Below are 12,331 nucleotides of genomic sequence, written 5' to 3' on the forward strand. Positions count from 1 at the left end.
AAAGTATATGTTACAATTAACTACTTCTGTTATCAGTTTATAGCAGGGGAAATGAGTAACAATTTGTTTGGTCAAAACTGCAGAGTGATTAGTTCTGTAATGCATGAACATCCAGCTGGAGCCATGCCAGGGCACATTAGAAGCAACCAAATTCCTAACTCTAGTGAAAAGGATGCATGGGACATTAATAAAATAAAGTTTTAATTCCATTAATAGAGGTGACAAGGTGAGAGTGGTTTCAGTCTCTCTCTGAAACCACTATACCCCCCAGACATTCAGGAAGTGTCTCCCCTTTTTCTCCTCTGTGCTCTGCCCTCCGTAATTAGCTGGATGGACTCTGGCTGCTTAAAGGAGGTAAAAAAAGATAAGATTAATTTCTCCTGAGCTGCCCCCAAGACATGGGCTCCTGGTTAACTCTTTCCTTGCTTGTAAGACTCCCTGTGTACCACCATGCAGGACAGGCCACTGCTAGAGCAGTGAGTAGGGAGGGTCACACTAGGATCAGTGATTGAACATGGGAGGCTGAATCTCCTGCAGCACCTGAAAAAAAATCTCTCAACACAACCACTTGTAAGACAGCATTTCTTTATTGCCTGTACTGTTTGCACACTAAGAAAACATACTTAAGGTTGTACATTGAAAGAACCTGCTGGTTCTTGCCATTGCAGTATGACAGCACTGATAAAGGTACTGGCCCATATTTGTGTGTCAGGTGTGTTTCACACCTTTGTCTTGGGTGTGCTGTGTACAAAGCGTGGGAGGCACACATTCAGAACATCTTAGCATGGATTCCCCTTCCCAAAAATCACTCCTTGCAAACACAAGTAGTTCCCCTGGAAACACTGTAGGTCTTACTCCAGGCTCCACACCAGCTACCCTGGTTCCTTCAGGGCCTCTTGTAGCTTTCCAATTCCCAGTCTCTGGAAGGCATTAGTGCAGTTAAACAGTGTTAAGCCACAGCCAGCCAACAGTAAGGACTGAACAGGATCTTACTGCTTTTAGCTCTTCCTTTTACTCAGAAATCCTGCTCATCCAGAGAAAAACTTCCTCTTTCCTATCAGAAGTAAAGGGCACCAGAAGGAACCATGGAAATTCTTTGTAATACTGATGTCTGTAGGGGTGACTCAGAGTACTTTTCCTGTCTGGGATATTCCCAGCAAAAAACGTGCAATAAATAGGCATTCAGAACACCCACCTCATCCCAAGAGAGGAAAGACCATGGACAAGTACTGGCCCTTCCCTATACTGCAAGATCTGTGGACTGCATCACAGCTGCAGTATCTTGTGCCTAAAATGTCAGAGTCACATACAGAAACAGCCTCGAAGACAAAAGGGGAAAGGGCACTAGCAAAAATCTCACTTAATCCCAAGGCTTTGAGAGCTGAGCTGCAAACCAGAAAGCATGGCACCCCAGATGCTCTATGCCCAGGCATTGTGGCAACTTTGCCAATAGGAGCACTTCTGGGGACAGTTTCTACCTCTGCCCTGCTTCTCCTTGCCCTGCTTTGCCTGGACCCTTAGTGACAAGAAGGTCCCTTCCCAAGGGGAACAGATTGAGTCCAGCTCATTCTCAGGCCCTTCACCAGTAAAGCAAGGCTGGTGCTCCAAGTCCCGGCAAGAGAAAAAGGTACATTTCACAGGCAGCTGCTTCATGCTTCCAGCCCAGGTGCTTTTGAAAGCACTCTAGTGGGATCTTTCAGGACAGAGGGTAAGGCAGTTCCAAGTTGCTGGAGATTCTTCAGGAAAGGATAAGAGAATGGGAGGAAACAGGCAGCATTCAGCCTTAAAACAGGCTATATATGGCTCCCCTGGTTTGTACAGCACAAAGGGCCCATCCTGCAAAGGACTATGAATCAGCAGCACATGCCAGAGCCTGCAGGTCCCAGGGCAGCTGCTCTGTGTTCTGTAAACATTCACTTTAAGGACAGTGAAAAGGTCCATAAGGGTGACAAAGCAATGAAAGCCATTGGGATTCATCCTATCAGTTCCTATTATGATCACATATAGAATCTGTTAACTACAATATTGGCAAGTCCAACCAAATCCTGCAGTAAATCCAGGGCCCAATCCAGATCTTGCAAGAAGTGGTGGAAGTGTTCCCATCACAGCAGACTCTCAGCTGAGTACTGCTTCTGCAGAACCAAGAGGAGATGCTTCTCTCTGAGACAGGTGGATCACTACTTAGAGCTAGCCCAAATTTAAAATATTTTCTTTCTTTCTCACACTGTGTCCTCTGGTCTCTGCTGCTAGGCCACTTCTTTGCCAGAAAGAACAGGAACAAGACTTCATTCCTTTACAGGGAACAAACCTCTCCAAGACAGAAGGCCCAGTCTGTGCTACTAGCTAAGACTAGCCAAATTCTCCCAAAGAAGCAGAGGCCTCTAGAGACCAGCACTGCATGCAGACTTGGAAGTAGAACAGTGCAGATAATATGCATATTTTGGCCTGATTTATGCCTCAAAATTCACAGACTGGGAAAAGCTGCACCTTCCCCAAGTCTCTAGAGAGCTGATACCACCAAATTCAGCTTGCCTGAAAGGAACCCCCAGCTTCTTGATACAGCATTGGCACATGTCTCATGATGACACGTTGTGCTTTATGTGCAGCACCCTTTCCTCCTGCTGATATCCTCCAGCTGCAGGGCATTCTCCCTCTGCCTGTCTTCTTGTGCTGTCAGCAACCTGGAAAGAGTAGCACAGATCAAGAATACAACCTGGTTACTGAGCTCTTCCTGCCAAGGCATTTGCCTCTACCCTTTGCTCTCCACCAGCCATTTAGGATTTATATTTAAGATTGCAAGAAGTGACAGGCCCAAAGACTGGACTTCCCTGGAAGTTCAGCTAGATAAATGACATACAGAGAATGAGCGTGAATTTCCAGGGAACATGGAAATAAACTGGACACATACAAGAGGGGGTACCATGACTTGGTAATCTGAACACCAGTGTGAGTGGCCTGTGCCTTTATTCCCAAGATCCCCCATGGATGTCAGAATCCTGGGTTGTATGCTCCGCCAGGCTGGGCCATCTTGGGCAGCACCATGGTAATAAAGCATGTTGAAGGCACGTGCTATGGGAGCTGTGATTCACCTAGCTGACAAGTAAATCCACCCAGTTAATGAACAGCTAAGTCCTGCTGTGGCTCAAACAGACATGGTGCAGGAGGAGGTGAAGAGATCAAAGAAAACAAAAGGATAGTTTTCTTGTGAGATTTTAAATACTTTTCCCCAAAAACTACCCTTTTTTAAACTAAAAATTTTGGAGCAAAGTTCCCTCAGCTGAACAGTATCTTATCTCATTTTTAAATGATTGCCACTGAAATAGCTCAGTCTGTACAGTGCTTATTAAGACAGGGAAGAAAGAACCCTTAGAGCTGCATGAAAACTTCAAAATGAAAACACCAGTTTAAAATCTGGGACAGCATGCAAGGTTTTTGTGATGAAATAGTCAAATTGAACTCCTAATCTTGCAACAGCCAGTTCTATCAGGTGAAGCTTTGTGTGCAAGGAGTCCAGTCTACACTTGGTGCTCTCCAGGCACAAAAGACAAGGACCTGGAGTCAGGTTTCTTTTGGGATTTGACAGAGTCAGTCTCTGACAGCCCCCTCTTCTTGCCCATTCCCCAGGAGAACCCACACCAGTCACCGCCAGCTGGGGAAGCGTCCCAGGGTGCTCCTGTTCACTGACCTGGCCATGTGCAGCATGGGCTCCATGACGTTGTAGCCAGTCATGGCACTGCACTCGTAGAACACAGCCTTGTACTCCTGCCAGAGAGCACAGCAAGCACCCATGGTGACTGCCAGCTCTCCACCATCACCATTCACCCAGAGCCTTGGGAGCTGGCCCATCCTCATCCCCAGGAACCCTGCCAAGAGCCATTGGAGCCAGGAGGGTGGCTGCTACCCTGCTGGGGTGCACACCCTGCTCACCAGCCCAGGAGGACGAGATACTTTTTCAGCATTGGGGGCCAAGCCAGCGTGTCCAAAAGGAAGCACTGGGGGAGTTGTTTGGGAAGAGAAAACATCAGTCCAGGGTACTTTGATTCCCTTCCTTTTTTGCTGTGGGTCCAGAAGGCAGGAAATACCTTTGAAACCCTGTCTCCCCCCACCCAGGGGCCAAAGTGCCAGCAGGCAGGCAGTCAAGGGAGTGAGGAAAGAGGCAGGATGATGTTCCATTAGGGAGTTCTCAAATGGGAAATCAGCCATGCATGTTCCCCTCAGAAAGACTGAAATGAGGCATCAAGCCCCATGAGAAATACATGAGCCTGCTCAAGGGCCATTGTCTGCCACATACAGGCCACCACCTCATCCTCCCTTGTACCAGAGGGACCTGGGTACCTGTCCACATTGGAGAAACAGGGGGTGGGAGGCACCATACTGGAAAACAGCTCCAAGAAGGGCTTTCTGCCAGCCAGACTGCCCTGCTCACAGCTGGAGGGTGGCTGCAGAGCAAGTCAAACAGCAGAGCACCGAGTCACACCTTTGCCAGCCTTTCCCCCTCCACCTTGGGTACTTTCCAGGTCTCTCTCTGTACAGCATCCAATTTATTTCCAAGCAGAAAGACCACAGCTCCATCCTCTATACCTTCCTGCAAAAGAAATAAAGACCCCTAAAGAACCAGCCACTCAGAGCAGATCCTTTCAGCCCACCAAACAACACCTTCAGTGGCAGCAGGATCAGGCCCACTAGACCATTAAAGGGCCAGGGATTTGTGAAATGAAGCTTGAACTAGGGAATCATTCCAAATATTTGGTAGGTTGAGCTGGGACAGTGGCAGAGGGGAGACAGGACATAAGTGTCTCTCAGGAAAATAAGAAGCCTAAAGAAAAGCAGCTTTCCCCATAGGCATTTTGGAATTTGTTATCTGGCAGTTCTTCTTCATAAGCTCTGTAATTTTTGTATGTGCAGTACTGTGTCTAATGTGCTGTCCTAGACTCAACAATCCCTTGCTGAAAATTCTCTGGATGAGCAAGTTCACCCCTTGTAAATTGTCTCCATAGGAACTGTTATTCTTAGGCAACTCCTGGAGCACCTTACCTCTGGTCAAACTCTATAATTCCACTGGCTCACTAGAACATGGTCAGAGTAAGAAAAGGGCTCAAAGTTATTTCCATACTCAAGTGCCCTGGATGACATACAGAACCTGAACAGCTTCAAAACAAAATAAATACAAAGATGGGGAGAGGAAAAGAAGACGGAGATTAAAATACACAGATTTCATTTTGTGGACTCAATTTAACCTTCCTCTTGAAAGGAACCTGATTTGCAGAGGCTGGTTAGTTTTGAAGATCTTAACATTTGATCTTTTGGAGTCCAAAGACCTAAGTGGTTGTTTAGGTTTTTTTCCCCAACAGGCTTGTGGAAATTAACAATACTAGAATTCTCCAATCTATACTTACTCCACTGAGATCTTGGTTTTTTGAGACTCAGAACAATCAAAACAAAACCACCCTTGAAAATTTCCCTTCACCTCTTGATTATCTACACACAACTAATTTAAAGTATAAAGAGAGGTATTTTTGTATCCCCAAGAAGATAAAAGCCACAGATAAATGCTTTTAGTGAGTATTTGGAAATAAAGGATGGGGGAAACCCAAGAGTATTAATACATTGTTACCAAAGTTTAAATTAAGAAAGGAACTAAAAAGAACCACCTCCCTTTCCTGTGCATAGGCCAGACACCAGGAGATCTCCCTGCCTGAACACAGGTGAGATGTGACCACGTTTAGGAGATGTAGCCAGTGCACATGGGCTGCTTACAAACCCACACTGCTCTTGAGAAACAGCCCTCCCTGGTTTAGTGGGCTACCACTGGCTTTGTTACCTTTGACACAAAGCCTCTGATTCCAAACTGACCAGCACAGGAATCTGCTTTGACAATTCAGCTTCACAATAGGACTTCCCGGGGCAGTGAGAAATGTCACTTCCAGGCAGGCTGTTGGAGCAAGGGAGCACCAGCAGCACTGGAGCCCAGGTCCCGCTCTCACCTGGACGCTGCTCATCCAGTTCCGCACCGCCAGGAAGGAGCACTCGGCCGTGATGTCGTACATCACCAGGATCCCGTCTGCCTTCCGGAAGTACTGCTTGGTGATGCTCCGAAACCTGAGCCCAGACAAAAGCAAAGGCACCCTCAGAACCACGGGGAGTGAGGGAGTGGGATTGTCCGTCACTGCACGCTCTCTGCAAGTTCTGGCAGCACCCACACCTGATGTGTCACTCAGGGCTGGTGTCTATGCACAGGTGACAGACCCCTGCACCTTTGAGACGGGCCAGGCAGCCATGAGTAGGCAGGAATCTTGCCAAATGCATGGTGCTGAGAAAGCAAGAAAGAAGACCTTTGCAGATCAGGAAGAAATAAGCAGAAGAATCTATTTGGGTGGGATAGGAAAAGGTAATTTCCTATTAAAAGGGAAACTGATGGAAAAAACATGATCTTTCTCTATAGTCTGGAAGAATCTGCAGACTAAGCTGTACCACAGTACAAACTAGGCATGCATAATGCCTGTCCCAGGGCTGCCAAAACAGCAGTTAAGAACTCAGCATCAGTACAGTCTGTTTCCACTATTGAATCTATATACCAATGGCATCATGCATAAATAATCAGGTGCTAGACACAATTTCCAGGAAAAACTCCTGCCAGACATCTACTTTCTGTTGTCTGTACCATTTAAAACCACAGGCTTGTATTTTGTGAATAAATTCCAACAAAAGCAAACCAAACAACCAAAACAACAAACCCGAACCTTAGAATCTGTAAGCACTTTGTGACAGAGCCATGATAGAACCACAGTGATTGCAAACTGATGGAATTAGCAATGTCATTAGGGAATTAATAAATGTAACAAAAGCCCCGAGATCTCACCAGAGAGCTGTGTATTTCAGCCCTGCAGAGGATATCAAACTCTCCTCTTACAAGCCAAGAAAACCTACAGCTGTTGCCTCCTGCACTCTTCAGACAGCTGCTTGAAGCCTGTCCTTTCTTGCTGCAATATTCTGGCACCTACCCAACTAAGAAAGCACAGACTGTATCTTTGGCAATCAAGGTGCACCTCTGGAACTGCCAGCCAGGCAAGATGCTCCAGAAGAACCATCAAAGGTAGCATGCGTAAGTCTCAGGGAAGTCACTGAGGAGCTCTCCTTGCATGCTTCAAGGGGTTCTTCCATCTCCTCCTTAGATATTTACAGTTGAACACCTCTAGTTAGAAGTAATTTATATTCCTCCAGAAGTAGAAAAGGCTTTTTCTTCTTCCCAGATCTCCTATTTGGTATCAGCACTGAACCAAGCTCTCTCTTGTGGGCACACACCTAAGACCTACTAGTGCTGTAGAAGCCTGTGGTAAAGGTCCTTCTGCAGAGACAATATCTTGATTTTGGCCTCTGCTGCAATCTGGCCACCAATAAAATGTCACTTTTTTGTCATAGCAGCTACCCTTACTGCTCAGTTTCAGCATCAAAATAACCACAGGAGTCCTCTCAGAAATAATTATTTCTTCAGCATGATGCCTAATTTTGGAAGACAGAGTTGCTTTCCTGTAGATACTCCTACTTAGTACATTCCCACCAGCTCTGCATGGTCTAGTTGACTGAGACAGACAGCAACATTGGCACAGTTTAGGATTAGAATATTCCCATGACCTTGGCTGCCCCCTGAAGGCCTGCCCCCATAAATATTTAGCTCAAAATACCCAGTGCTTATTTTTGTCAGGCCCTTGAGGTTCATGGTCCTCTTGAAATAGCTTCCCATCTTAAGCTTCAAATTGTATCCTACATAAAATGTAATTTACATGGAGCCAGTGGTGGGCCTTCAACTCTAGTAGCAGATGAGGGTCAAATGTGTCCTCTACTACTCTGTTCCTCACCAACACTGCTGGTAACATCTAGAGATATCCCATGCTTTAGAAACTAGAGGGCTTCAAATAGGAAACAAGTGTTCACTGTCACAGAAAGCTGAACAATCTCTCTACCAAGGATTATCACTTCACAAGTCTGTCAGCAGAAGGGACAGTGAAAGAGGCCAATAACCTCACTGACAGAGTCCAGCAGGGTTGTTCAAATCACCTTCCCCACAGGTCATGTTAATTCAGCTGGCTTTGACAGCTGAATCAGATCTGGAAAGGGTCAAACCCTTTGAACCCTGTGACATAAATCTATGGATAGATTGCTTGGAGCCACAAGCATACAGGTCAGACACATGGAAAACTACTTTTCTGTCAACCCTCAGAGCGATCTCCCCAGGTCCTGCTTCACAGCCACAGCTTCTAAAAATCTCTGGAACAGACCTTTGCTGCAGGTTCAGCACTGGAACAGCTGTCATGACCTGTCTGGTCCTTCTGAAGCTGATAATTTTCCCAGGAACAGAAATCAGCTGCATGTGCGCTTTCCCTTTCCCCCACTGAGCCCAGCAGAAATCGCTTACCTCTCTTGTCCAGCTGTATCCCACAGCTGCAAGGCAACCTGGGTGTTATCCACCATTAGACTCTTCACCTGGTAATCAATACCTGTTGGGAAGGTGACAATGATTATGAGGTAGGATGGGGAGAAAGCAGCTTGCCATTACAATGGCCAGACAAACTCCATTTAGTTTAGGGAAATTGCAAGATTGATTCAATACTGGGAGAGAGATCATCTTTACCCTCTAGCTGGGCTATAATACAGGCAAAAAAGCATTTTCCCAGGCTGCCTTTCCCACCTTCCTTATCCAGATGAACCAAGGGAGCACCAGCAGCACCCTATTACTTACCAATGGTTGCATTGAGCTCAGCCAAGAACCTGTCATAGCAGAAGCGGTGGATGAAGGAACTCTTCCCAACACCAGAATTCCCAACAAACACCACTTTAAAGATGCGATCTGGGGAACAGCTGGCTGGTTCCAGTGCTTGGAGCTACAATGGAAAAAAGGCACAAGGTTTTGAAGAGCCCAGCTGCAGGCAGTGCTTTGATTTAGGGACTGGACCGCCGCACTGTAAATCTGTGGAGCTGGAGTTTGATGGGAAGAGAGTCAGACACCCTCAAGGCCCCAGCAGGTAGCAGGTATTTGAGGAATAGCCCCACGTAACTGCACTCACCCTGGTTTCAGTGCCAACGGGCTGGGCTCGGGGAGGCAGCGGAGCAGCATCTAGGCCATCTGCATTTTTTCTGCAGTCAGAGTCACCCTTCAAAGTCATCTTAAACCACTCAGGATCTGCTGCCAAGGGCCATCTCTCCTCATCTCTGCTGTTCTCTCCAAAGTTTGTGCTGCCTCCTTCTGTCTTCATCCATACCCCACTGCCTGGGAAGTATTTACAGTTCTTTCTGTTGGGTTCTTCCACTGCCACATCCACTGGGAAGGTGAAGGGAAGGTCCGCAGAGGCCAGTTGTCTGTATTAAAGTCCACAGGCAGCACAGATAGGGTGGGAGGGGGGGAGGAGATAGGGAAAGAAGGAGGTTGCAAATTCCCAACCAACCAATGCAATCCAATTAGCGTATCTGAAGCTCTCAAAGGAATTCTATTCACTCCCCACACTCCCTGTGACCAAGGCATCAGTGGCTCCCCTAAGGAAAGAGAGACAGCTCACCAGAGCTGTACACTCACCTGCTGAAAAATATTTAATTTTAATTAAAATTGCCACTTTGGATTTTTCAGTAATTCTTTGCCTATTGCTTCCCCCAGCAGTGAAAAAATGAGAAAAAACATACAAAACAAAGTTGCTTTAAAAAAAAAAAACAAAAACAACAACAAAAAAAAAAAAAAAAACCAAAAAACAACAACAACAAAAAAAAAACAACAATAAATACCCCTGTATTTCTGTTACTAAATACCATACAAAAAGAAATAACAGAATATGCCCACACAAGAGCAGGCTGATGCACTGGAGGTAGAGCTGATGTGGTAGTTGGAGGAACAATCTTCAAAAGAAAACCTAAAACAACCAGTTTAAACTACTGGAATCATGGCAGCATCACTGGTTTTCTATGGCTAAAGAACTAGGCAAGGAGTGAGAAGACCTAGGATTAAACTGAAGATATTTATGCACCACAGATGGCTTCATTGATTTCACTGTCCAGCAGATTGCATTTGGAAGGAAATTAGAGTGACCACAGCATACTAGAGTCAGTCTCTCAGAGGCAGGACACCCCAGCCTGCTCAGCAAGGTTTTTCTATTAGTGCAGACAATTCTTTCTTACTCCAGCAAATACACTTCATCTGGGTTGCAAAATCCACCTGCTGCCATGGCTACACTTTTTTCTATGAAAGGGAGCTCACATTCCTGGTTGCCGTCCCTGCATTTGCCACAAATGCCAGTCCAGAGCCAGGCCAGCTGGAATGGACACAACGTCTTAAAAATGGACACACAGTCTCAGGCTCTGGGGAATGGTGCCTATCTCCCAGGGCTGGCAAAACCACACAATGAGGGGTCTCAAGACCCTCTTTAGTGGGAGCAAAGGGAACAGTACAAAATTCTGAACAGTGATCTCAGATCTAATGGATTTCTTTTCATGCTTCTCAAACAATGTGGTGACACAGCACAGAGACAAGGCAAACAACTACTTCTCCCTTTCTCTCATCACCTTCATTGCCAAACTTCTCCAGCTGTTAAGCCATTCCAGGAGGTTTATTCCAGTAGCAGCTAGAAGGATCTTTGCAAGAAATAACTGGGGAGGAAGATGGGAGAACTTGGTTATCTGATTCAATGGATAGAATGTGCCAGTCACACAACCATGGAGGAGCTCTGCCTCAGACCTTGCCAGGCAACCTCCCACCCTGGGCCCAAGAATCAGCTCTCTCCAGAGTCTACGTGTTTTTCCGTAAGTTCATGAGCCAAGGAGCCTTGAGCTAAATCCTTAAATGCCACTACCAGAACTGTAAGCATTAAAGGTGAGTTGAAGCTGGAAGAAACTGAACCTAGACCTGTGTCTCTGGCTGGCACCAGGAGAAACTGGGCAGCAATGGAACTTTCTGCAGAGACCTGGTCAGAAACAGAGTAGCACACTGCCTTTAAAACTTGTTTGGGGCCAGCAGTTGCAGGCAAGATCCAGCTCCAAGCTAGGTTATTGTATATTCTGCACGTAGAGTGGGAAAAAAAAAAAAAAGAAAAGGCCTTGGCCACAGAGATAAATTGCCCACCCTGGCTAAAGGGAGGCCTGGTGTGCCAGGTGAACATCTGCATAGGTGTAGAGGCAGGTGAGCAGGATGAACCCACCTGGAGCCAGAACCTCTCCTTGAGGCTTTCAGCTGCCAGAAAGAACGCAACCCTTGTGCAATTTCTGCCCTCTCCCATACCCCAGGGATATGGAGTCTGGCATGAGGCACCAGCGCACAGGATTTGTGCCTGAGGACAAACTGGCACACTTGGGAGTTGATCCAGTCATTTCAACAGAGCTGTCTGACTCAGAAAGAGGCAGTCTTTGAGACTCCCATCCCATTAACAGCCCCAGACCTTCTGGTGATATTTAGATTTGCTCCCCCATTGCTGCAGGCATAACAGCAGCAGGGCCACCTCCCTGTGGAAATCAGTGAACAGTATCCTCAGCTTCATGCTGTGCCAACACCACCTGATGCCAAGACACAGCTAAAGCCACAGAAAAGCTGCACTGCACCACGCTCCCAAAACCAGCACCAAGGTGGGAGAACCAGACCCGGACACAGCTTGACTGACAGGGTACTGCAGTGGGCACGGACTGACAGCACGGACACGACACAGACACCCATCTAACCGTTTGACAGGCTTGTCCTCCAGCAGGTAACTGCCTAGAACTGACCCTTTCTTCAACAGGGGATTTTTATTCTGAGGCACCTGGAAGTTGAAAAGAGAAGGAATGAAGAATGTAATTACAGCCCCAGTTCAACCACTCCTCACCTCTGTAGAGCACTTTGGGGAGGCAAGGCTGGAGCCCTGGCAGCCCCACACCATGCACTGGTAATGCCTCACTGGAAGGCTGAAAGAGGTAAGCACATGCCTTGCTTTTCTCAGTTACAATAATTTAATTCCTGCAAGAAGCCATCACTGTTGCTGCTTTCTCCTTCACTTGAAAACCCATCGAAGTGGTGATGTCCCAAACTGAATTGCTCCTTTAGCCAGCCACAATTTTTATTTCTGTGGCTTGCTCTCCACTTGGTCTCACAGCTGAATCTCTCTTTCCCCATCTACCTCTTTCTTATGCTGATGTTTTGTGGGACAGACCAATTGCCCTTTCCTCAGAAGACACTAGTATCCTTCCTTGACCTGTACTCACCTAGAGCTGCACATGAACCACAGGAAAGAGGCAGCTCTACACAGGGTGATGTACAAGCTCTGCCTTACACCAACATCCCTCTCCATGCTTTCCTCCTACTTACCAGAACAAACACTTCCTA

At 46.7% G+C, this 12,331-nt stretch overlaps 1 protein-coding gene across 11 annotated transcripts in view; it reads right to left on the reverse strand.

Moving 5' to 3' along the window:
• Positions 1-568: 568 nt before the first annotated feature.
• The window catches only part of CRACR2B (calcium release activated channel regulator 2B), a 46,003-nt gene continuing 34,240 nt past the window's right edge, over positions 569-12,331 (reverse strand). For 9 of the 11 annotated variants that reach the window (XM_077784242.2, XM_085581618.1, XM_085581615.1 and 6 more), the window contains 8 exons: positions 11,692-11,771; positions 9,063-9,354; positions 8,738-8,879; positions 8,414-8,495; positions 5,985-6,099; positions 4,478-4,585; positions 3,686-3,762; positions 569-2,681 (listed from right to left, as the gene is read on the reverse strand). In XM_077784242.2, the coding sequence (XP_077640368.2) occupies positions 2,597-2,681; positions 3,686-3,762; positions 4,478-4,585; positions 5,985-6,099; positions 8,414-8,495; positions 8,738-8,879; positions 9,063-9,354; positions 11,692-11,771 (981 nt within the window). In that variant the 3' untranslated portion in view covers positions 569-2,596. Of the gene's footprint in view, positions 2,682-3,685; positions 3,763-4,335; positions 4,586-5,984; positions 6,100-8,413; positions 8,496-8,737; positions 8,880-9,062; positions 9,355-11,691; positions 11,772-12,331 lie in introns of all 11 variants that reach the window. The other 2 variants (XR_014955990.1, XM_085581616.1) reach the window with 2 other exon arrangements.

This window comes from Lonchura striata, chromosome 5, assembly GCF_050655825.1.
Source record: "Lonchura striata isolate lonStrDom1 chromosome 5, ASM5065582v1, whole genome shotgun sequence".
NCBI lineage: Eukaryota > Metazoa > Chordata > Aves > Passeriformes > Estrildidae > Lonchura > Lonchura striata.